The sequence below is a fragment of the Coregonus clupeaformis genome, chromosome 37 (assembly GCF_020615455.1).
Source record: "Coregonus clupeaformis isolate EN_2021a chromosome 37, ASM2061545v1, whole genome shotgun sequence".
NCBI lineage: Eukaryota > Metazoa > Chordata > Actinopteri > Salmoniformes > Salmonidae > Coregonus > Coregonus clupeaformis.
This window is the reverse complement of record NC_059228.1, coordinates 6795861-6818997: the sequence shown is the minus strand read 5'-3', so window position 1 is coordinate 6818997 and position 23137 is coordinate 6795861. Positions and strand designations below refer to the sequence as shown.

The following is a 23137-nucleotide window of genomic DNA, read 5'->3' as shown; positions in this document are numbered from 1 at the left end:
ACTAAGGGGCCTAGCCCGAACCATGAAAAACCGCCCCAGACCATTATTCCTCCTCCACCAAACTTTACAGTTGGCACTATGCATTGGAGGAGGTAGTGTTCTCCTGGCATCCTCCAAACCTAGATTAGTCCGTCGGACAGCCAGATGGTGAAGCGTGATTCATCACTAATAGCGGCCAGCTTTACACTACTCCAGCCGACGCTTGGCATTGCGAATGGTGATCTTAGGCTTGTGTGCGACTGCTTGGCCATGGAAACCCATTTCATGAAACTCCCGACAAACAGTTATTGTGCTTACGTTGCTTCCAGAGGCAGTTTGTAGTGTATGTAGAGTTGGAGCTGGAGTTAGTGTTTGTACTCAGTGATGACATGCTGCCCTCTGGTGGGCCTGTGTTACTGTGCTGCAGGGGTAGGCCGCAGGCACTTCATGTTTTTGATTTAACCGACCTGGAAGACCAGGTGTGTTGAATTTAGGCAATCACTGAACTGATCAATCAGCTCAGTTGGTCAGGTGTGGTGCCTAGTTGTAACAAAATCCTGCAGTACCTGCGGCGCTCAAGGAACAGGGTTGCCTACCCCTGCTGCACTGTATATAAAGTTCTGGAATGCCTCTCAGCGGTGCTTATGAGGGTTGTAATGTGGGTTTGGTGTGAGTAGTTAATGCCGATTAGTAACATCCATAGCAATCTATAGCAATACAAACTGATGTCTATGACAATATGTAAACTCACATGTCCCCTCAGTCTCTGACATGCTTTTTGTGGTGTTTTCCGGTTGACATTAAAAATCACTCATGACATTGAAAATCACTCACACACACGCACCGTGTGAGGAAGTGAAAAAAGGATAATGTGACAACTATCAGGTGTGTGGGTGGGTGTTAGTGGAAAATACAAGATATAATGACTGCTTTGTTGTCTTGGTATGTTGCTCTATCATTATTGGTTTGACTTGAGGTTTGTTTTAGTTTTAGTTGTTAGAAACCAAACTTTGTGAGAAGAGATAAAATATATAGACAGATAAAATATGTCACAAGCACTAGATCATGTCGACACAAATGATAACATGATACAGTAAACTGCATTTCTCTTACACTTATCGCAGGGGCATATCTCACATGTCACATCTGTTTTAGGAAGTGACAGAGTGTCACCTAATATCAGGAAACTAACTGTTTCTATTAATATGACAGTGCAGGGGGTTATTTGGTGAAAGCTGTTAACGCGAAGATACTACATTCTGTGAGGAAGAAAGAAAGGCTTAACTCCAACAAGTAAGAGCCATTCACAACGGCAGATGTTTTGTGCCGTAGGGTGAGTTGAGCAACTGTTTTCAAACTTCGCAATTGGGTAAGAAGTGAACTTGTTTTACATCTTACATTTCTTAATTTTTTGTCTGACGTTAGCCTGACAATAAAATACAAATGTTTCAAATTCTACAAACTAAAGCAATACTATAAGCGCTCACTGCACACTCATGGTTTTAAAGAATTTTACGTTTTCATTGAGAAACTTCAACATGATATCTACCTAAAACTGCCTCAAGAATCTAACAATGCTTTTTTAGTTTGACTGACTGTATAATGTAAGACCATTGACAGATTTAGGTCAGAAATAAGGAAGTTAGTATTTTACTCTTCCTGTAGTTATGGTTGACAGCTGCATTGGTGACATGTCATCTCAGCAAAAGCTTTGCAAAACAATGTCTGTACAGTATGATTGAAGCACATTTAGGATCGGGGTTAACCCACGTAAAAAAAAATACTACAGTTTACCATAGAATACTATAGTACGTACTATACAATTCTATAGAATTCTGTAGTAAACGTGTAGTATACTATAGAATCCTATACTTCACAATGTAGTATCCCTTGATCATGTAGTGCTTACTATAGACTTTTGTAGTATACTGTAGAATACTATACTACACACTGTAGTAACCCCCTCAATTGTGTAGTGCTTACTATATAATTGTCTATTATACTGTAGAATACTATACTACACACTGTAGTATCCCCCTCGATCGTGTAGTGTGCTTACTATAGAATTTTGTAGTATACTATACTACACATTATAGTATCCCTTGATCATGTAGTAATTACTTTAGAATGTTAGTAGTATACTGTGTAGAATACTATACTACACACTGTAGTATCCCCCTCGATCGTGTAATGTGCTTACTATAGAATTTTGTAGTATACTATACTACACACTATAGTATCCCTTGATCACGTAGTTCTTACTTTAGATTTTTTAGATCGATTGGACTGCTAGCTAGCTTTTCTGCTAGCTGCTAGCTTTCTCAATGCTGTTTGATTTGAATACTACAGTCATGTATGCAAAAACACTGCAGTAAAAAATATAGTATACTACAGTCATGTCAGCAAAAACTACAGTGAATATTATTGTATGCTACAGTAATGTCTGCAAAAACACTACAGTGAATACTATAGTATTCTACAGTCATGTCCTCAAAAACACTACAGTGAATACTACAGTAATGTCTGCAAAAACACTACGATGAATACTATAGTATACTACAGTCATGTCCACAAAAACACTACAGTGGATACTTTAGTATACTACAGTCATGTCCGCAAAAACACTACTATGAAATACTACAGTAAAGTCCGCAAAAATACTACAGTGAATACTATAGTATACAACAGTCATTTCCACAAAAATGCTACGGTGAATACTTTAATAGACTACAGTCATGACCGTAAACACACTATTGTAAATACTACAGTATAGTACAGTAATGTCTGCAAAAACACTAGAGTGAATACTATAGTATACTAAAGTCATGTCGGCAAAAACACTACAGTGAATAATACAGTAAAGTCAGCAAAAACACTACAGTGAATACTATAGTATATAACTATAGTAATACAAAAGTATTTAGACCATAGTATTTTTTTTATGTGGTAATCATGTTGGTTTAAACAAATGACAAGTGTTCTAACCGTCAATACTACAAATATAGGAGTTTCTGACAAAGAAGCTTTACAGTATGCTGTTTCTTTAACTTTGAGGTTTTACAAGGGTGAACTTGGCTTGATTAAGTACAGTAATGAGTTACAACCAATTACTCTGACCAAAGTTGACTCTGGTCAATGTTTGCTCAGCTACTTATTGACTGTACTCAGTGTTGACATCTCAAACAGCATGCCTATTCATTCTTTTAACCACAGCAACCTTGAAATCGCATAGCTCGGGCTGTTTTGGACACCTGGTATTGTGTACAGTTTCTGTGCAACATTAAGCATAATCCCAGGATTAATACCTTGACTTTTCTTTTTCTAAAATAATTTAAGAGATAAAAAAATATCTATGAATATGATTTGATATATAAAATTAATGTAGGTATATTAAGGACAGCTATACACTGTTGTCCTAAATTATTGACACCCTTGATAAAGATAAGCGCAGACGAAGGATATCAAGGATCTGGAAGGATTCTGTACGGAGAAATGGTCTAAGCTCCTTCCCAATGTGTTCTTCAACTCATAAAACATTTGTGACTGAATCATCATCCATCTCTTTAAGAATTCACATGCAAACGCATGAGTCGGCATGGCATTGTCCTCCAGAAAGTAGTCCCTCTATTATCCCCCTCCATTTTCTCAGCCAATCACGGATCCTGCCTTTCTCCCTACATAGCTCAGTGCTTTCTCCTTGGCTAAACTCATAATTGAGCATTTGTATTAGTATTTGTAATTAAGGCATATGAAAGTTCACTTGTTCAAGAAGGCATTTCTGCAAACTTTTCAGCAAAAAAGGCCCTATAACGGCCCTACTGTGAAGTAGGAAATAGAGTCAAATGCCTACATTTTAGGAAAAGGCTTGGTGCCAAAAATGTATTACTTGTTAAACAAAATCTCTTTCTCTGAGCAATTGTATTAGTATAAAATAATAAAATGTCAAAAAATGTTGAGCATACAATAAATCTCAGTATTTGAAATATTTATCTTATAGTCATTTTTGCTAATCTTTATCAACGGTGTAAATAATTTCAGACCCCACTGTACATAAATAAATAAATAGTGTTTTGATAATTAATTGATAAGATATTAAATCTATTATTAAAATAATTTTCTGTCTTCCAGCAATGTCTGGATTCCACTCCACGTGTGAGCTGTTGATTGTCCATTCTTTCGAGGCTCAGGAATGGGCTACATATCTGCAGAAAATATTGAAGTCTTCACGCAAGTTTCCCAAGAGGTCCATCGTATTGTATGCAATTGACTGTGCTGACCAGCTACATGGATGTGACTTTAACATTTTCCATAATAGTAAATGCATCGTGCTGCTGCTGACAACGGCAATCCTGGACATTCTAAATTACCCTAAAGTCCTGGGAACTTTTCAGAGACTCCTTCATCCTCCACACAGAGTGGTTGCACTGTTGTGTGGGATGTCAGAGGATGACATTCCCACTGAATGGTTTGAAAACTGGCGGAGCTGGAGAAAACTGTATGCTGAAGACGAACCTGCTCTTTACATCTCCACCGTTCTAGAATCCATCGCTGACTGTATGTTCGCTTTATAATACCCATGTTGTTTTTCTGCCTTACTTTGTTTCAAGTTTCAAGTTTTAATGTCACATGCACAAGTACAGTGAAATGGCTTTCTTGGGAGCTCGGCCCCAGTAATGTACTGGGCTGTCCGCACAACCCTGGTGCTATTGCCATACCAAGCAATGATGCAGCCTGTCAATATGCTCTCAATGGTACAGCTGTAGAACCTTTTCAGGATTTGAGGGCCCATGCCAAACCTTTTCAACCTCCTGAGGGGCAAGAGGCTCTGTCGCGCCTTCTTTACAACTGTGTGTGTGTGTTTGGACCATTTTAAGTCTTTAGCGATTTGGACACAGAGGAACTTGAAGCTGTCTAACTCCACTGCCCCCCCGTTTCCTGTAGTCCACGATCAGCTCCTTGGTCTTGCTGACGTTGAGGGAGAGGTTGTTGCTCCGGCACAACACTGTCAGGTCACTGACCTCCTCCCTGTAGGCTGACTCATCATCGCCGGTGATCAGGCCTACCACCATCGTGTCGTCAGCCAACTTGATAATGGTGTTGGAGTTGTGCGTTGCCACACAGTCGTGGGTGAACAGGGAGTACAGGAGGGGACTAAGCACACACCCCTGTGGGGCCCCTGTGTTAAGGGTCAGCGTGGTGGAGGTGATGTTCCCTACCCTCACCACCTGGGGTCGGCCCGTCAGGAAGTCCAGGATTCAGTTGCAGAGGGAGGTGTTCAGACCCAGAGTCCTAAGCTTGGTGACGAGCTTGGAGGGGACAATGGTGTTGAACGCTGAGCTGTAGTCAATGAACAGCATTCTCATATAGGTATTCCTCTTATCTAGGTGGGTGAGGGCAGTGTGGAGAGCAATTGAGATTGCATCCTCTATGGATCTGTTGGGGCAGTATGCAAACTGGAATGGGTCTAGGGTGGCTGGAATGGTGGAGTTAATGTGTTCCATAACCAGCCTCTCAAAGCACTTCATGATTACAGAAGTGAGTGCTACAGGGTGGTAGCCATTGTGGCATGAAGCCTTAGAGTTCTTAGGAACAGGGATGATTGTGGTCATCTTAAAACATGTGGGGATTACAGACTGGGACAGGGAGAGGTTGAAAATTACCGTGAATATGCCTGCCAGCTGTTCTGCGCATGCTCTGAGAACGCGCCATGGAATACCGTTTGGGCCCGCGGCCTTGCAGGTGTTGACCTGATTAAAGACCCTTCTCACATCGGCCTCAGAGAGCAAGATCACCCAGTCCTCTGGGTCGGTAAATGCCCTCACACCCAACTCGATGTTGTTGTTGTTAAAGCATGCATAAAATGCATTGAGTTCGTCTGGTAGAGAGGCATCGTTGGGTCTTCCTATGTAATCCGTATAAACTGTAGCCCCTACCACAAGCGGCGGGCATCGGAGCCTGTGTAATAAGATTCCACCTTATTCCTATATTGTCCTTTTGCTCGTTTGATGACTCTGCGGAGGTCATAGTGGGACTTCTTGTACTTATTCCTGTCTTCGGCCGTAGCATCAGGGTTGTCTACGATAGCTCTGTGTGCGGTAGCCCTGTTCTTTAGTTTAGCGCCAACCTCGGTGCTAATCCAGGGCTTTTGATTGGGGAAGCAGCGAACCCTCACCGTTGGTACAACGTGAAAGTATATAGCCAGATTCTCATAACATTCAGCGATACAGTAACTTGAATCGTTTATGTTTATGAGTTTTTGCGTCTCTGTTTAAAGTGCATGAGTAATTTACCATTAGTGTATCATACTCACAGAGGATCACTTACCCTCTGGTTGTGAACTTACAGTCTAAAAGTTTTGTTAATTAATTCACCCATTTTCAACTGAGAACAACTGATGATAGGTTTTTATTTTGACTTTGTATTCAAAGGTAATACAGAAGAGGCTGAACATGAGGTGGAAGCTACAGCAAAAATAGAAGCAAAAACACAGTGTGAGATCCCTGTAGTTATGAACCCCAAAGCTGAGGGGACAGAGGAAGGGTCAGTGACAGAACCAGAGTGTATCCAGGACGACAGTGACGATGTGAGAACAGAGATCTACCCAAACCAGGCAACGAGCCCCACACATCCCACCTGCCTCACTGTTCAACCAAACAGAGTTTTATGCGGGGTAAGAATTGGTTAACATACTTTATAGACAACGCTGTAATGGTACTGAACAATGTTTAAAGATTTCATCTGGAAAACACCGCATGAGGAAAAATGTATCTTACATAACAGGTACATGATACTGTCATAAGTGTTAAAGTTGTTGGAGTGTATAATGTCGGACAACCATTCCTCTTGGTACTATATTTAATTTGTGTGCATTTTTAAAAATAATGTATTGATTAATATCGAGACACACCCTCAAATCACCCTCAAATTGTAATCAGCTCAGGATAACTTTATTTGCAATTGCAGTTTTTTGAGCAAACAACTATTAAGCATAGAATGCAATGTTTTCTGTATCTAATGTCTCCATGATATCTGTACCTGTTTCTCAGGACCATGCAACTATTTTTATCATCTTTTCTAATAAACTGGACAACCAGTTGAAAATGGAGGTGGAGTTTTCCTCTGAAGATTCAACTGCAAAACGGGTTCTAGGGATTTATGAGAATGAATACACTATCAGTGTTAATGCGCCTGGTAAGTAAACAACCTTTAGAGGCTTTCAATCACAAATCTAAAGAGGAACTTTGAGACCACTTACCCCAGTCTTCTGTTTCACTTTCACATTCCTATTATGGACATTACTTCCACCAATGTGAATAACTTGAAGTGATTTGATAAGCCAATAGGCCGTACAGTAGATATACAGGATGCTAACTCAGATAAATGCTATCCTTCCCAGATATGCCAGCAGGAGAGGTGACACTCACTCTGTATAGCAACGGCTCACCAGTCTGTTTGAGGCTTGTAACATACTACACAGTCATGGGAGAAATCAGCAGTTACCTTGAACATGCAGCTGCTCCCTTGGACTTTATGTGTCAGGTGAGAGTCAGCTCAGTATAGAGTAAAAACATGATGCTCTACAGATGGTCATACTATCAACAACCTATCTGTGGTCTAAGGCACTGCATCGCAGTGCTAACTGTGCCACTAGAGATCCTGGTTCGAATCCAGGCTCTGTCGCAGCCGGCCGCGACCAGGAGACTCATGGGCGGCGCACAATTGGCCCGGCGTCGTCCAGGGTAGGGGAGGGAATGGCCGGCAGGGATGTAGCTCACTTGATAGAGCATGGCGTTTGCAATGCCAGGGTTGTGGGTTCGATTCCCACGGGGGGCCAGTATAAAAAAACAAATGTATTCACTAACTGTAAGTCGCTCTGGATAAGAGCGTCTGCTAAATGACTAAAATGTAAATGTAAATGTTGATAAGCAACTGCTTGCTAAGGTTACGGTTAGGGTTAGGTTTAGAATAAGGATTAGCGTAAGTGTTAAGGTTAGGGTAAGGGTTAAGTTTAGGGTTAACATAAGGGTTAAGGTTAGGGTTAGGGTTAGGGTAAGGGTTACGTTTAGGGTTAACATAATTGTTAAGGTTAGGGTTAGGGCTAGGGTAGGGTTAGGGTTAGTAGATAGTTGAAATGTTACTGATAGTCTGCAAATAGTCTGTTAAGCATCTACAGATGGACTATCCAAATAAAGTGTTACCTAAAAATACAATACTGAATACTGACAAATTCCGATTTCAACAACTAAATATATTGATTTTGATTGAGACATTGTTCAATGACATTGAACGTGTGATCTCACACTGACCAAAACCTCAAGAAAGCCCCAAAAATATTTGGTTAAATTCTTTAGACTGGACGTATTATGTTTTCTTTAATAGAGTGTTGTTCATTTCTGTGTTTCTAGGCATTCAATATAACATCCAATACCACAGAGTCACTTGACAATTTGCTGACAGACTCATTACAATGCAGGATCCCTGCAAGTGGACTTCATGTGTTTGGAATCAGACAGCTAGAGGAAGAAAATATGGCTGCAAGTAAGTGCCTAACTTTTTTACCAGAAAATATAATGGAAAGATACATTTGTCTACACACCAACAGTTCTATCGAAACTGGTATGCATGTTTTTGTGATAAGGCAAAACAATGTGCTAGTTAATTGCTAGTGAATACTTACACTACATTGTTGTGAATGTTTCACAAGAGAGTAAGCAGAGTTTCTCAAACAGTTTAACTAATCTTAGTTAGGCATTTATAAGTCATTCTTCAAAACCAAGACAATAAAAAATAGAGAATGGAGTAATACAATCTCATGACAGTGTAAGACAGTTGTAATAAGCAAGCCCAAAATGCATTTGTAAGTTATATTCTTATTTAATTCATTGAAAAGTATCATTTAACGACAGGGACTCTTACGGATTGCCTTTAAATGACAGATTGTGCCTCTAAATGTACTCTGACAGTCAAATGTGTCCCTAGTTGGATGTATAGTGCATTCGGAAAGTTTAAAGACCACTTGACTTTGTCCACATTTTGTTACGTTACAGCCTTATTCTAAAATTGATTAAAAATATATATATATATTCTCATCAATCTACACACAATACCCCATAATGACAAAGCACATTTATTAAATATAAAAAACTGGGCCTCCCGAGTGGCGCAGCAGTCTAAGGCACTGATCAGTGCTAGAGGCGTCACTACAGATCCGGGTTCGATCCCGGGCTGTGTCTCAACCGGCCGTGACCGGGAGACCCATGAGGCGGCACACAATTGGCCCAGCGTCGTGCCGGGTTAGGGGAGGGTTTGGCCGGCTGGGATGTCCTTGTCCCATCGCGCTCTAGCAACTCCTTGTGGCGGCCGGGCGCATGCACGCTGGCTTCGGTCGCCAGCTGTACAGTGTTTCCTCTGACACATTGGTGAGGCTGGCTTCCAGGTTAAGCGAGCAGTGTGTCAAGAAGCAGTGCGGCTTGGTGAGGTCGTGTTTTGGAGGACGCATGGCTCTCGACCTTCACCTCTCCCGAGTCCGCACGGGCGTTGCAGCGATGGGACAAGACTGTACCTACTAATTGGGGAGAAAAAGGGGTAATAAATAATGAAATATCATATTTACATAAGTATTCAGTACTTTGTTGAAACACCTTTGGCAGCGATTACAGCCTCGAGTCTTCTTGGGAATGACGCTACAAGCTTGGCACACCTGTATTTGGGCAGTTTCTCCCATTTTTCTCTGCAGATAATCTCAAGCTCTGTCAGGTTGGATGGGGAGCGTTGCTGCACAGCTATTTTCAGGTCTCTCCAGAGATGTTCGATCAGGTTCAAGTCAGGGCTCTGACTGGGCCACTCAAGGACATTCAGAGACTTGTCCCGAAGCCACTCCTGCGTTGTCTTGGCTGTGTGCTTAGGGTCGTTGTACTGTTGGAAGGTGAACCTTTGCCCCAGTCTGAGGTCCTGAGCATTCTGGAGAAGGTTTTCATCAAGGATCTCTCTGGACTTTGCTCCGTTCATCTTTCCCTCGATCCTGACTAGTCTCCCAGTCCCTGCCGCTGAAAAACATCCCCACTGCGTGATGCTGCCACAACCATGCTTCACCATAGGGATGGTATTGGCCAGGTGATGAGCGGTGCCTGGTTTCCTCCAGACGTGACATGTGACAGACGTGACACTTGGTCTGAGAGCCCTTTAGGTGCCTTTTGGCATATAAAGGCCTGATGATCAATGGAAACAGGATGCACCTGAGCTCAATTTCGAGTCTTATAGCAAAGGGTCTGAATTTTTATGTAAATAAGGTATTTCTGTTTTGTATTTTTTATACTTTTGCAAAAAAATCTAAAAACCTGTTTTCACTTTGTCGTTATGGGGTATTGTGTGTAGATTGATGAGGATCTTTATTTATTTAATCCATTTTAGAATAAAGTTGTAAAGTAACAAAATGTGGAAAAAGTGAAGGGGTCTGAATACTTTCTGAATGCACTGTATTTAAACCCATTTTAGCAGACAGTTAGTCAGTCAGATTAGGGTGACTAGGGTTATGGTTATGAAATTAGATAAATGGGACACTTAGAAAAAAGGTTTCTCTACCATTCACCTGCTGTAATCCTATATGGGACATCTGAATAATCTGGGACATGGCCACTGTCACTGATTATCAAAATGCTTTATCTGGACATCCAAAAATGTTATCTGGACATAAAAAAATGCCATCTGGGTCATTCCACGAATAGAATGCCTTTTATGCCCTAGTGACATTTTTTATAAAAAACTATATTTAACAGTTGGATCACGTACATCTACCCTCTAATTAAACCATGTAAAAAAAAAAATCCAATAGTAGTTTATTTTATGTTTGTTTTCTCTTAAAATCCCAATTGTGGCATGTCCCATGTCATGTTTGTCTGACCTTTTAGGAAAAAAATGTCCCTATGTTTTCACTATCACTGTAAAGCCCTAGTTATTTTGTTGCTTTGCAACAAAGTCATTTCTGAAGATTATTATTTATTTAATGTGATTAGTGACTAATTTACATTTGTCCCTCAGGTTAAGGTCAACCCTTTAACTGAACTTAACTCTCTTTTTAATATGGTAAAAGTTGTCTTTTTTAAAGAAATGTTTCTAACGAAACATTGAACATCTAAAAGTCAAGTAATAGTATATTCTTTCTGGCCATTTCCAGAAATGTAGTGTCGAGCATAACACGTCAACCCTGTTACCCATAGATAGATAGGCTAGGAATGTTTCAACAAGTTCAAATGTTTTGTTAAGCTTGCATTTAATTGCCCCTCCTTATTGCACACAACAAGCTTCTATTCCCCCTGTCACAAGGGGAGTTATGGCTAATTTAAGATGAAATCAACCCTGTTACGTCAACCTTGTTACTTTAATTGTCACCTTTTATAGTCATTGTTCTTAATTTAACCTATGGAGATGGGAGAACATGGTTATTATGAAGTTGGACATGTGCTCTTTATGACAATATTAAAATTGGGTGACATTTTTGGGGGACAAAATTACACTATCCAAAAGGCACTCTGTTCGTGCACTCTTAGAAAAATTAAGTTATATCTAGTACCTAAAAGGGTTCTTCGGCTGTCCCCATAGGATTTCCCTTTGACAAACCCTTTTTGGTTCCAGGTAGAACCCTTTCTGGTTCGAGGTAGAACCATTTCAACTTATATCCTGATAGTTTTCAAGTCCTCAAGAACGTTCAGAACAAGTGGAATAGATGACATCGATTAATTTGTTTTGTCACTCAGATCAGCGAAAGGAGGAGCTTCCCACTCTGCTTCATTTTGCTGCAAAGTATGGGCTGAAGAAGCTTACCACAGTCCTGCTTCAGTGTCCAGGTGCCTTACAGGCCTACAGCGTGATGAATAAGAATGGAGACTACCCAAATACATTGGCAGAGAAGAGCGGCTTCTCTGACCTGAGACAGTTCATAGACGACTTTGTGGTAAGTCCATTGTTAGTATTTTCATTTCGTGATGTATTTATCTTGTATCTCTGTAGTGTGATCTCAATTATGTCATTGACCACAGCCAGCTCACTGTCACTTGTACCAAATGGAAGTGCATTATGCTTATACTCTGAATTGCACAAGAATTAATGAAAAGCTACTGGTAAATGTTATTGTTGGAACGTTCTGAAAACATATATTTAGTGAAGACTATGTGCACGATATCTCCTCTGTAGGAGACAGCTGACATGCTGAAGTTTCATATCAAAGAATCCATCTCGGCTGAAGAAGATGAGGAGGTGTACGAGACCATTTCCAACTCCTCTCAAGATATCATCATGAACGACTCCCTAAACCCTGGGTGTCAAGAAGACATCTATGAGACCATGATGGGCTTAAACCCCGACTGCATGGAAGACCTATGTATGATTAATTATGACTAATCACATGAAGTACCATCTCTCTTTGATGATGATGATGTTAATGATAATGATGATGTTGAACATCTTTTAATATTTTATTTCCCTCAGATGAGGACATGGAGAAGGCATTAGGAGAGCCTCATAACCCAGAGGAATTCATACTTAGAAAGTTCTTTCAAGGTAAATTTACAAAATACTGTACTGTATTGTACTGTAATTGGACTTGTGGACTTAAGTATGGTTTATAGTCTAGATATTCAGATCCTAAAATGCCTCTCTCTTTTTTACAAGTGATGTGGCTTTTTTTGTTTGTTGGTAAACCTGATGTAGGTGTGCCCCAAGTTGAGGAGCATACAACTAATGAAGAGGTGGGAGACCAGGTGGAAGAACCAGAGCGGTTTGAGGAAGAGGAACCTTACAGCATGTATGTTTCTGATCAAATCTATGACACGGTGGACGAGATTGCGAGCTATATCCCGGAAATTGTCAACCGTCCACCAGCCCCCATTCCAAGACCCGAAACATGTTCAGAGCCTGAGGAGTCCAATACCTACATCTCAAGAGGTAGATAGCTAAAGTGTTCTCCAAAGGTATTAGCTAGTGCATGAGTTGCCAAACCAGTGTTATGTATTTTAGGTCGAGGTGAATAACTATGATTTTTGATTCACAGTGTTTTCAGCAAAAGAAGAATCAAATCCACAGAGGGACCTCAGAGAAACAGAGTCAGCCACTGGTATGTATCAAATATACATTGTTATTTGTCCTGAATCACATCTTCTCCACTAATTAGTAAACAATGTATGTGCCTCCAAACCTCCAGTGATGCCTGTGAGAGACAGAGCCTCCACCTCCTCTTCCCACGACCCCTATGCTGAGACGAAGACCCAAGGCCAGAGGCAGCTTATAGCCTTGCAGGAGAAGGTGAAGGTGGGGGTCATGAGTGTGGATGATGCTGTCAAGGAATTTAAGGCCTGGCAGTTTGACGAGGATAGGAGATCTCAGTCTCTGCGCAATCAAAAGGTACAGTAGTAGATTATAGTTAATACTCATATCTCTTGGCAGAACACAATAAACATATATTTTCTGTGGCTCAATGATAACCTGAAACACTACCTCCATGAATAAAGACAGAAAAATGTGTCACAGGAAAACTTGAAAAGATTACGACACAGCATTACCAGACGCCACAAAGAGAGGGAGAAGTTTGGGAAGGAGATCGGTAAGAATATTTGGAGACTACTAGCTAGAGTGAGGGAAAAAAGTATTTGATCCCCTGCTGATTTTGTACGTTTGCCCACTGACAAAGAAATGATCAGTCTATAATTTTAATGGTAGGTTTATTTGAACAGTGAGAGACAGAATAACAACAACAAAATCCAGAAAAACGCATGTAAAAAATGTTATACATTGATTTGCATTTTAATGAGGGAAATAGGTATTTGACCCCCTCTCAATCAGATTGGAATGGAATTCCGAGTTGGATGACCGTATTTTCTCAGTCGGAGCTCATGTTTTTCATTTGAGTTCCCAGTTGTCTTGAAGTCACTGAAGTCTGAGAATGTGGCAGAAGTCATGCAGGATTGACAGCATGGCCAATGTATTCAACTTTTATGGCCCATGGTGTTGAATGTTTATCCTTTTAAGCTTGGAAAAGAGACCCTTAAACCCAGACTTGGACCACATACCCATTCCACTGAATAGCAGGCTAGTGATTGCTTTGCAAAGCTTGCATTTAGCCACTGATTCCTTCCAAACCACTCATTGTTGAATTTGCGATTTCCAACTTGTTGTGTAATGTTTATGTCCAATGGCCGATGAGCACCGATACGTTTTATCTATAATTTCTCTTCATTATTTCTCTTCATATGACAAGGATTAAAAAGGATTTGCCAGTAGATTGTCAACTTGATTCATGATGATGACTGCTAGCTTGCTAGCTAAGATTTTGAAAGTATGATGTTGACATGATCAGTCCAATCAAAGCTACGGTAGATACAACATGATTTGACGTCCTTTTATCTGTGGCCAATGAACTTGAGCCTTCTTGGATGGGCACTTCTAATGTAACTCTATGGCAGCACCCAAGGGTCTGGAATTTTCTAGCTCTACCCGTAGATTTTGCGGTGAGGTAGTGTCCCCATGAGTGACAGAACACTGAGCCAATCACGGCGCAACTAGAGAACATTATCAACCCCTATGCTCCATATTTTCCGCTGGCTGCCCCACCACCACCACAGAAAGCACTGAGCTAGGCTGAAACACCTTCATTTTGGTGCTGCCTTACTCAAGAAAGCAAAAAAGAGACGGTGTTTGCAAACTGATGTGTGACACGTATTAATGGCAAAATAACATGCAAAACAGGCAACAACCAAAACACCTGTTTTGAGTTGGGGCTCAAAACAGGTGGGGCTCTGCGCCACCTGCCCTGAATGACGGGTCGCCACTGGTACTTTGTAACATCTATGTATGTATGATATTTAGCTTGTTGTTGATGAGTGATGCTTATTGTTGATCTGGCCTCTACCCTGTGAGGTCTGGAGATAACCGCCCCACTGCAGAGGAACCTCCACTTGGGCTCCAACATGGTTGTGGAGTGTTCTGTGTACGAGCCCACCCCACGGGTCATTGCCCAACCCCCTCCTGTGACCCGGCCAAGCAAGAGAGGCACCTGGAAGACTGACAGCACCTCCAGCACATCCAGTGAGTACATTCTCTGTTGTTTTAATGTCCCTATGAGCCTAATGTCAGAATGGTAGTAGAAAATGACAACTGATGTAATTATTAAGTTGGTCTTTTTTTAGTGATTTTGATGTTGTATATATTATTGTTATTATAAAAAATCTGTATTAGTACCAAAATAGTGCTTTTGTAAATATAATTTTTGTTTGGAGAAGTGATGAAATCTGAAACACATTTGTTGTGCTGATCAACTCTGATTATTTCCATATCCCGTATGGTCATTATGTCTAAAAGATAAAAACCTGTAGCACATTACTCTCCCCATTATTGTTGCTCTACTCAGCTCCTCTCTCTAAGTGGCTTTCAGCTCTAGCTATTAATGTGCACTCTTGGGTGTTCATAGCTACCTACCACAAGCTCTTGTTCAAGAAACTGTTTCACAATGACTTGAAGTGTCTCTTTCTTTCCTGAGCTTACGTTTTACTTTTACTTTCCCAAGGTAGTGGCAGTAACAGACTCAGCACACATAGTACGATTAGCTACAGCAGTGGAACTGACCCTGACTTTGAGGTGAGGCCAAATTGTCTCTTCAAAGCCCAGTTCACACAAAACACTTTTGGTATATTTCTGTCTTTGTGAATGCATGGTTCAGTAAACAAGCTTATTTGTATTCATACATGTAGTTGCTGGAGAGATATTCAATCCAATGGAATCAACTTACCGCAAAAAAAACATTCAGTTATACAGTACATTTGTAATTGACATCTTGCAAAAAAAACGATCATACTTATGAAGGCACAATGTACTTATTTATTATGTACTCTTGTCAATGTATTTACAATCTGTCAACTGCGACAGTGCTTTTGTAGATTCCCTGATTATTACTTATGCTGTGTATTGATTTGATCCATGGAAAGGACACAGTAGACTTCCTCCCTCTACCCCCACGACCCCCATGGACCGCTGAAGCCGCACCTCTACCTCCTCCCCCCAGAATCCCCCCACGACTCCCAGACAGGTAAGCCCACTCTCTGGATAAGAGAGGCCCTTTCATACGTTCCTGTGTCAGGATCGCAGAAACTTGCTGTAACTTGATTACAGAATGTTATATTACATGTAATGCAATATGGAATTCCAGAAAGGCAACATTGAATCAGTAATATGACATCATCATAGATAGCAAGGTGACTTCCTCCTCACAGAAATCAACAACCAAATGTTACTTAAACATGCAATTTATAGTATTACAGCTGTAGCGGGTGATGTTGGACTGAGTCAGACGCAGGAGAGTAAATCACGGAATAAATGGTTTAATCAATAAACAGAGGTACGCAGCAATGCGTAATACACACCAGTGCGGACAAACGGCGCCCTGGGAAAATAAGGCACACGGGTGAATAACCCAGCGATACACAATAGAAACGAGCTCCACCGAGCTATAATCTCCTCTACAATAAACAATCACACACAAAGACAAGGGGGCAGAGGGAACACGTATACAGGGACTGATGAGGAGATATGAACCAGGTGTGTGTATAAACAAGACAAAACAAATGGAATGAAGATATGAGGAGCGGCAGTGGCTAGAAGGCCGGTGACGACGAACGCCGAAACACAGAGGGTCTAATATTGCAGTATAACAACCAATGTTACAATATTACAATGTGATTTATTAACGCTGTAGATAAATCAAATCAAATCAAATGTTATTTGTCACATACTCGTGTTTAGCAGATGTTATGGCGGGTGTAGCGAAATGCTTGTGCTTCTAGCTCCGACAGTGCAGTAATATCTAACAAGTACCGTAATATCTAACAATTTCACAACAAAAACAAAATACTGCAACGTTTCCTAAGAGCTAGTCGCGAGGCCGCCATCTTCGTCTGCGCCAGGATACAGATAACAGCTCAACAAAGAGTAAACCATTAATTGAATTTGAGAATATGACATATTGAAAAGACAAGCACACTTGAGAAACATATCAGTGAGTATTCTACACTGTAGGCTACAAGCAGTGGTAAAAGTTAGATGACAGAAACGATAAAGAGGAAATATCGCCCACCACTTACTGGGCTGTCAGAGAGGAAACCTGATGTGTGAAGAGGCTATATACAAGTGCAACATTTTCTTCATGAGCTAACATGAAAACTTGTTACATGGTAGAGAGATGGATAGATGTTGAGTTTAGTTTAACATAAAAATGTTTATATTATGCTACGAATAGAGAGTTTTACTTGTCTAGTTTCATGTTCACTGTATTCATATGAACATTTGCATTATAGAGCCTTGGTCAAAATGCAGTATGAATGTAGTCATAGATGTCTATAAGCAGTTATTAGCACCAAAGTTGTCCATTACAATACATGATGCACTGCTCATAAGGAGTTAAACATGCATTATGAAGAGGGTATTCAAAAGCAGTGTTACCATTTATTCTTCCTAATTGTAATGAAACTGGACAGAATATATATTTGTAGATAGCTATGTGCATCTTGCATCTCATGTGAGTAAACTGAGTTGATATGCAACTGCCAACCACAAAACCAACACCGACCATAATGATTGCAAAAAAACACTTATGATTCTTTACCCTAGAAGTTGAACTGTGTCATAGGCTATATTTTGAAATGTAAAAAAAAATATGCATATCCAGTTATTGCAGCTGAAAGTATGTCTGATTTCTTATAGAGCTGAGACTTACTGGACTAACTGTGAGACAGACAATCAGCTACACTACATGACCAAATGTATGTGGAAACCTTCTTGTTGAACATCTCATTCCAAAATCATGGGCATTAATATCGAGTTGGTCCCAGCTTTGCTGCTATAACAGCCTCCACTCTTCTGGGAGGGCTTTCCACTAGATGTTGGAACATTGCTGCGGGGACTTCCTTCCATTCAGCCACAAGAGCATTAGTGAGGTCCGGCACTGATGTTGGGCGATTAGGCCTGGCTCGCAGTCGGCGTTCCAATTCATCCCAAAGGTGTTTGATGGGGTTGAGGTCAGGGCTGTGTGCAGGCCAGTCAAGTTCTTCCACACCGATCTCGACAAACTATTTCTGTATGGACCTCGCTTTGTGCACAGGGACATTGTCATGTTGAAACAGGAACAGGCCTTCCTCAAACTGTTGCCACAAAGTTGGAAGCACAGAATCGTCTAGAATGTAATTGTATGCTGTAGCGTTAAGATTTCCCTTCACTGGAACTAAGGGGCCTAGCCCGAACCACGAAAAACAGCCCCAGACCATTATTCCTCCCCAACCAAACTTGACAGTTGGCACTATGCATTCGGGCAGGTAGCGTTCTCCTGCCATCCCCCAAACCCAGATTTGTCAGTCGGACTGCCAGATGGTGAAATGTGATTAATCACTCCAGAGAACATGTTTCCACTGCTCCAGAGTCCAATGGCGGCAAGTTTTACACCATTCCAGCCGACGCTTGGCATTGCGCATGGTGATCTTAGGCCTGTGTGCGGCTGCTCGGCCATGGAAACCCATTTCATGAAGCTCCCGACGAACAGTTATTGTGCTGACGTTGCTTCCAGAGGCAGTTTGGAACTCGGTAGTGAGTGTTGCAACCAAGGACAGACGATTTGTACGTGCTACACGCTGCAGCACTTGGCGGTCCCGTCCTGTGAGCTTGTGTGGCCTAACACTTCGCGGCTGAGCCGTTCTTGCTCCTAGACGTTTCCACTTCACAATAACAGAACTTACAGTTGACTGGGGAAGCTCTAGCATGGCATAAATTTGATGAACTGACTTGTTGGAAAGGTGGCATCCTATGACGGTGCCACATTGAAAGTCACTGAGCTCTTCAGTAAGGCCATTCTACTGCCAATGTTTGTCTATGGAGATTGCATGGCTGTGTGCTCGATTTTATACATCTGTCAGCAACGGGTGTAGCTGAAATAGCCAAATTTGAAGGGCTGTCCACATACTTTTGTATATATAGTGTATAAGGGGCTCTACAGTATGAGACAGTAAAAGGGTGCAGCCATTAAAAAATATATATTTATAATAAAAAAATGTTACCCCCTTTTTCTCCTCAATTTCGTGATATTCAATTGGTAGTTATGATCTTGTCTCATCGCTGCAACTCCCCAACGGGCTCGGGAGAGGCAAAGGTCTAGTCGTGTCCTCCGAAGCATGACCCGCCAAGCCGCGCTGCCTCTTAACACCTGCTCGCTTAACCCGGAAGCCAGCCGCACCAATGTGTCAGAGGAAACACTGTTCAACTGACAACTGAAGTCAGCTTGCAGGCGCCCGGCCCACCACAAGGAGTTGCTAGAGCGCGATAAGCCTAGAAAAGGCCCCCTGGCCAAACCCTCCCCTAACCCGGACGACACTGGGCCAATAGTGTGCCGCCCTATAGGACTCCCTGTCACGGCCAGCTGTGACACCGCCTGGGATCACCTTGGCCATTTTAATAATTCCCCTGAGAGATACACTCTTTTGAAATGACCGGAAATACTGTTTGTCTCACATGAACATATGGAATTGTTTTAAGAAGGTCATACCAAGGATAATTTAGCAATTTGATTTAGAATTTTAAGACCCCTTGAAGTATAAAAAAGTATATATAAAAAATTATTTGATGAAAATGTGTATTTGAACTTAGTGCAATTAGCCCATACAAACGCATTGAATAACATTCACTACATGGAACTGTAATGAATACTCAGGGAGAAAAAGGTGTAGATTCACACGCAGAGCGCGGCAAGTGTTTATTACGCCTTCGCAGAAGGCAGGAAGTGGTCACAGGCAGGCAATGGTCATACACAGGTAGGCAAACAGGCAGGTGAAACAAAACTATGACTGAAGGCTAAAACTGGTTCTCACAAACGAGCTAGGAAAAGTCTTAGTAGAGTCAAAACGAACAATACCTCACAAGGCACAAACAGAAAGAACTGAAGTAAATAAGGAGCTGATGAGACCAGGTGAGTAACTAACACAGGTGAAATCAATGAACAAAAATGAAAGACAGGGCTACTGTCACGATCGTCGAACAGAGAGGACCAAGGCGCAGCGTTGCGGGTGAACATATTTATATTTATTGACTAGATCACACGATCAAAACAAAGAACGAAACGTGAAGTCCTTCGATACACAAACCAAAAGGAACAAGAAACCACAAAACACAAAGTGCAAGACAAACAGTTAAATATGGCTCCCAATCAGAGACACCCAGCTGACACTCGTTGCCTCTGATTGGGAGTCACTCAGACCAACATAGAAAATTAAACATAGACTTACACACCCTGGCTCAACATAACATAGTCCCCAGAGCCAGGGCGTGACAGTACCCCAAAGGCGCGGACTCCGGCCGCGCCAAACAACCACAACAGGGGAGGGACCGGGTGGGCACTCCGCCTCGGCGGCGGATCCGGCTCGGACATGACCCAGGCACGGGTTGTGCTGGACTGACGACGCACACCCCTGGCTTGATGCGTGGAGGAGGAACGGCCGGACCGGGCTGACGAGCGCACCCCTGACTGGTGCGGGGAGCAGGAATGAGCCGGACCGGGCTGACGACGCGCACCACTGACCCGGTGCGGGGAGCTTGGACGGGCCGGACCGGGCTGGCGACGCGCACCACAGACTTGGTGCGGAGAGCAGGAACGGGCCGGACAGGGCTGACGAAACGCACCATAGACTTGGTGCGGAGAGCAGGCACGGGCCGTGCCGACTGGACGACGCCGCACCCCTGGCTTGGCGCGTGAGGCAGGAACGGACCGGACCTGGCTGACGATGCGCCCCCTTGGCTTGGTGCGTGGAGCAGCGACGGGCCGGACCTGGCTGACGACTCGCCCCCCGGGTTTGGTGCGAGTAACAGGAACGGGCTGAACCAGGCTGGCGACGCACACCGTAGGCTTTGTGCGTGGAGCAGGGACAGGTCGGGCTGGGCTGGCGACGCACACCGTAGGCTTTGTGCGTGGGGCAGGCACAGGCCGGGCTGGACTGGCGACGCACCCCGTAGGCTTGGTGCGTGGAGCAGGGACAGGCCGGGCTGGGCTGTCGACGCACACCACTGACTTGGTGGGAATGGCAGGAACAGGCCGGGCCGGGCTGACGACGCGCACCACTGACTTGGTGGGAATGGCAGGAACAGGCCGGGCTGGGCTGACGACGCGCACCACTGACTTGGTGGGAATGGCAGGAACAGGCCGGACCGTACTGGGGACACACACCACTGGCCCCACGCAGGGATCAGGAACGGGCCGGACCGGACTGGTAACACACCCCCAGTACCTCTCGCCGTGCCTCCACACTTTCCCTCTCCTCTGTGCCCAGTGGCCCCCTAACCTGGCGGCCTTCTCTGCCAACGCTTTGCACCGCTCTAACCCGTACACCTGCTGCCCCGACGCCGTGAGCCCCCCTAAAAAATTTCCTGGGGTCTCTCCTCCCTCTTGCCAGACTCGCAATCATCTCCTCCCACGTCCATCCTCTCTCCTCGTCACGCTGCTTGATCCAGTCGAGGTTGCCACGGAGATCTGCCAGCGATGGCTCCTGAACACGCTGCTTGGTCTGGTTAAGGTGGTTTCTTCTGTCACGATCGTCGAACAGAGAGGACCAAGGCGCAGCGTTGCGGGTGAACATATTTATATTTATTGACTAGATCAAAACAAAGAACGAAACGTGAAGTCCTTCGATACACAAACCAAAAGGAACAAGAAACCACAAAACACAAAGTGCAAGACAAACAGTTAAATATGGCTCCCAATCAGAGACACCCAGCTGACACTCGTTGCCTCTGATTGGGAGTCACTCAGACCAACATAGAAAATTAAACATAGACTTACACACCCTGGCTCAACATAACATAGTCCCCAGAGCCAGGGCGTGACAGCTACGTTCAAGAACACAAAGAAACAGGGCTACGTTCAAGAACACAAGGTGAAATAAGAAAATAAATACAGAACCTTACAGGAACAACAGATAGTCCCCAAAAAACAACAGTGTCTGTCCTATAGCTGAGAGATATAAGAAAGATCAGGCGGATGCGGTGGAATGAGACGCAACCAATGAAAAAAACACAGATATCTCTAGCTTAAACTGACATATTGTTATGTTTGTTATTATGATGCTAATTAGGGGGTTTCATCTCTGTTTAATTTGTCAAGCCAAGTGTAACCATGTTGTTATCTGTTATACATTTTAGGGCTGCAGAGAGTTTGCTGGAGGAGCGTTACATATCATGCCCCTCTCGAGCTCTTCCTCAGAGACCACCTCAGAGGACCACCTCTCCCCCTCACATACCCCGGAGAACACGATGATACACAGCTCTGTTGTTATATGATTTTTGAATGACTGCCCTCTAAAATATCTATCAAGATCTAATCAGGCAGTGTTATTTACAGTGCTGTCACGCCCTGGCCTTGAGAGGCCGGTTGTCTTTAGTTGGTTTGGTCAGGGCGTGAGAATCTATGCTAGAAATTCTATGTTTATGTTCTAGGTATTGTATTTCTATGTTTGGCCGGGTGTGATTCCCAATCAGGGACAGCTGTCGCTCGTTGTCTCTGATTGGGGATCATACTTAAGTAGCCTGGTTGCCTACCTTAGTTGTGGGATCTTGTTCCGTGTTTAGGCTTGTATGTGTATAGCCTGGGGACGTTACGTTGTTTATTGTTTTGTTTATGTTTATTGAGTTTAATAAACGTGTTCGCATACCACGCTGCACCTTGGTCTGACCCGTCTCTCAACGATCGTGACAAGTGCCTTCAGAAAGTATTCATACCCCTTGACTTATTCCACATTTTGTTGTGTTACAGCTTGAATGAAAAATGGATTAAAAAATAACTAATAATTACCATCTACATACAATACCCCATAATGACAAAGTGAAAACATGTTTTTTGAAAATGTATTGAAAAGGAAATACAGAAATATCTCATTTACATCAGTATTCACACCCCTGAGTCAATACTTTGTAGAAGCACCTTTGGCAGCAATTACAGCTGTGAGTCTTTCTGGGTAAGTCTCTAAGTCTCTTAATAACTTCAACATGCTCAAAGGGATATTCAATGTCAGCTTTTTTTTTTTTTTTTACCAATCTACCAATAGGTGCCCTTCTTTGTGAGGCATTGGAAAACCTCCCTGGTCTTTGT

The 23137-nt window shown here is 42.7% G+C and overlaps 2 protein-coding genes across 3 annotated transcripts in view; one reads left to right on the top strand and one right to left on the bottom strand.

Moving 5' to 3' along the window:
* Window positions 1-23137, bottom strand: part of LOC121553172 (protein FAM204A) — a 92449-nt gene that overhangs the window by 63446 nt on the left and 5866 nt on the right. The window lies entirely within an intron of this gene.
* On the top strand, window positions 1185-22461 carry LOC121553170 (phosphoinositide 3-kinase adapter protein 1). Of its 2 annotated transcripts, none has more exons than XM_041866107.2 (17): window positions 1185-1312; window positions 4108-4533; window positions 6408-6649; window positions 7026-7170; window positions 7376-7518; window positions 8385-8517; window positions 11733-11929; window positions 12169-12355; window positions 12463-12534; window positions 12685-12918; window positions 13025-13087; window positions 13175-13374; window positions 13501-13573; window positions 14887-15054; window positions 15533-15603; window positions 15951-16051; window positions 22192-22461. In XM_041866107.2, the coding sequence occupies exons 2-17, from the start codon at window positions 4110-4112 to the stop codon at window positions 22304-22306; spliced, it is 2568 nt and encodes an 855-aa protein (XP_041722041.1). In that variant the 5' UTR covers window positions 1185-1312; window positions 4108-4109; the 3' UTR covers window positions 22307-22461. The 2 variants fall into 2 exon arrangements, with proteins under 2 accessions (XP_041722041.1, XP_041722042.1); XM_041866108.2 differs by having other exon boundaries at window positions 1185-1348.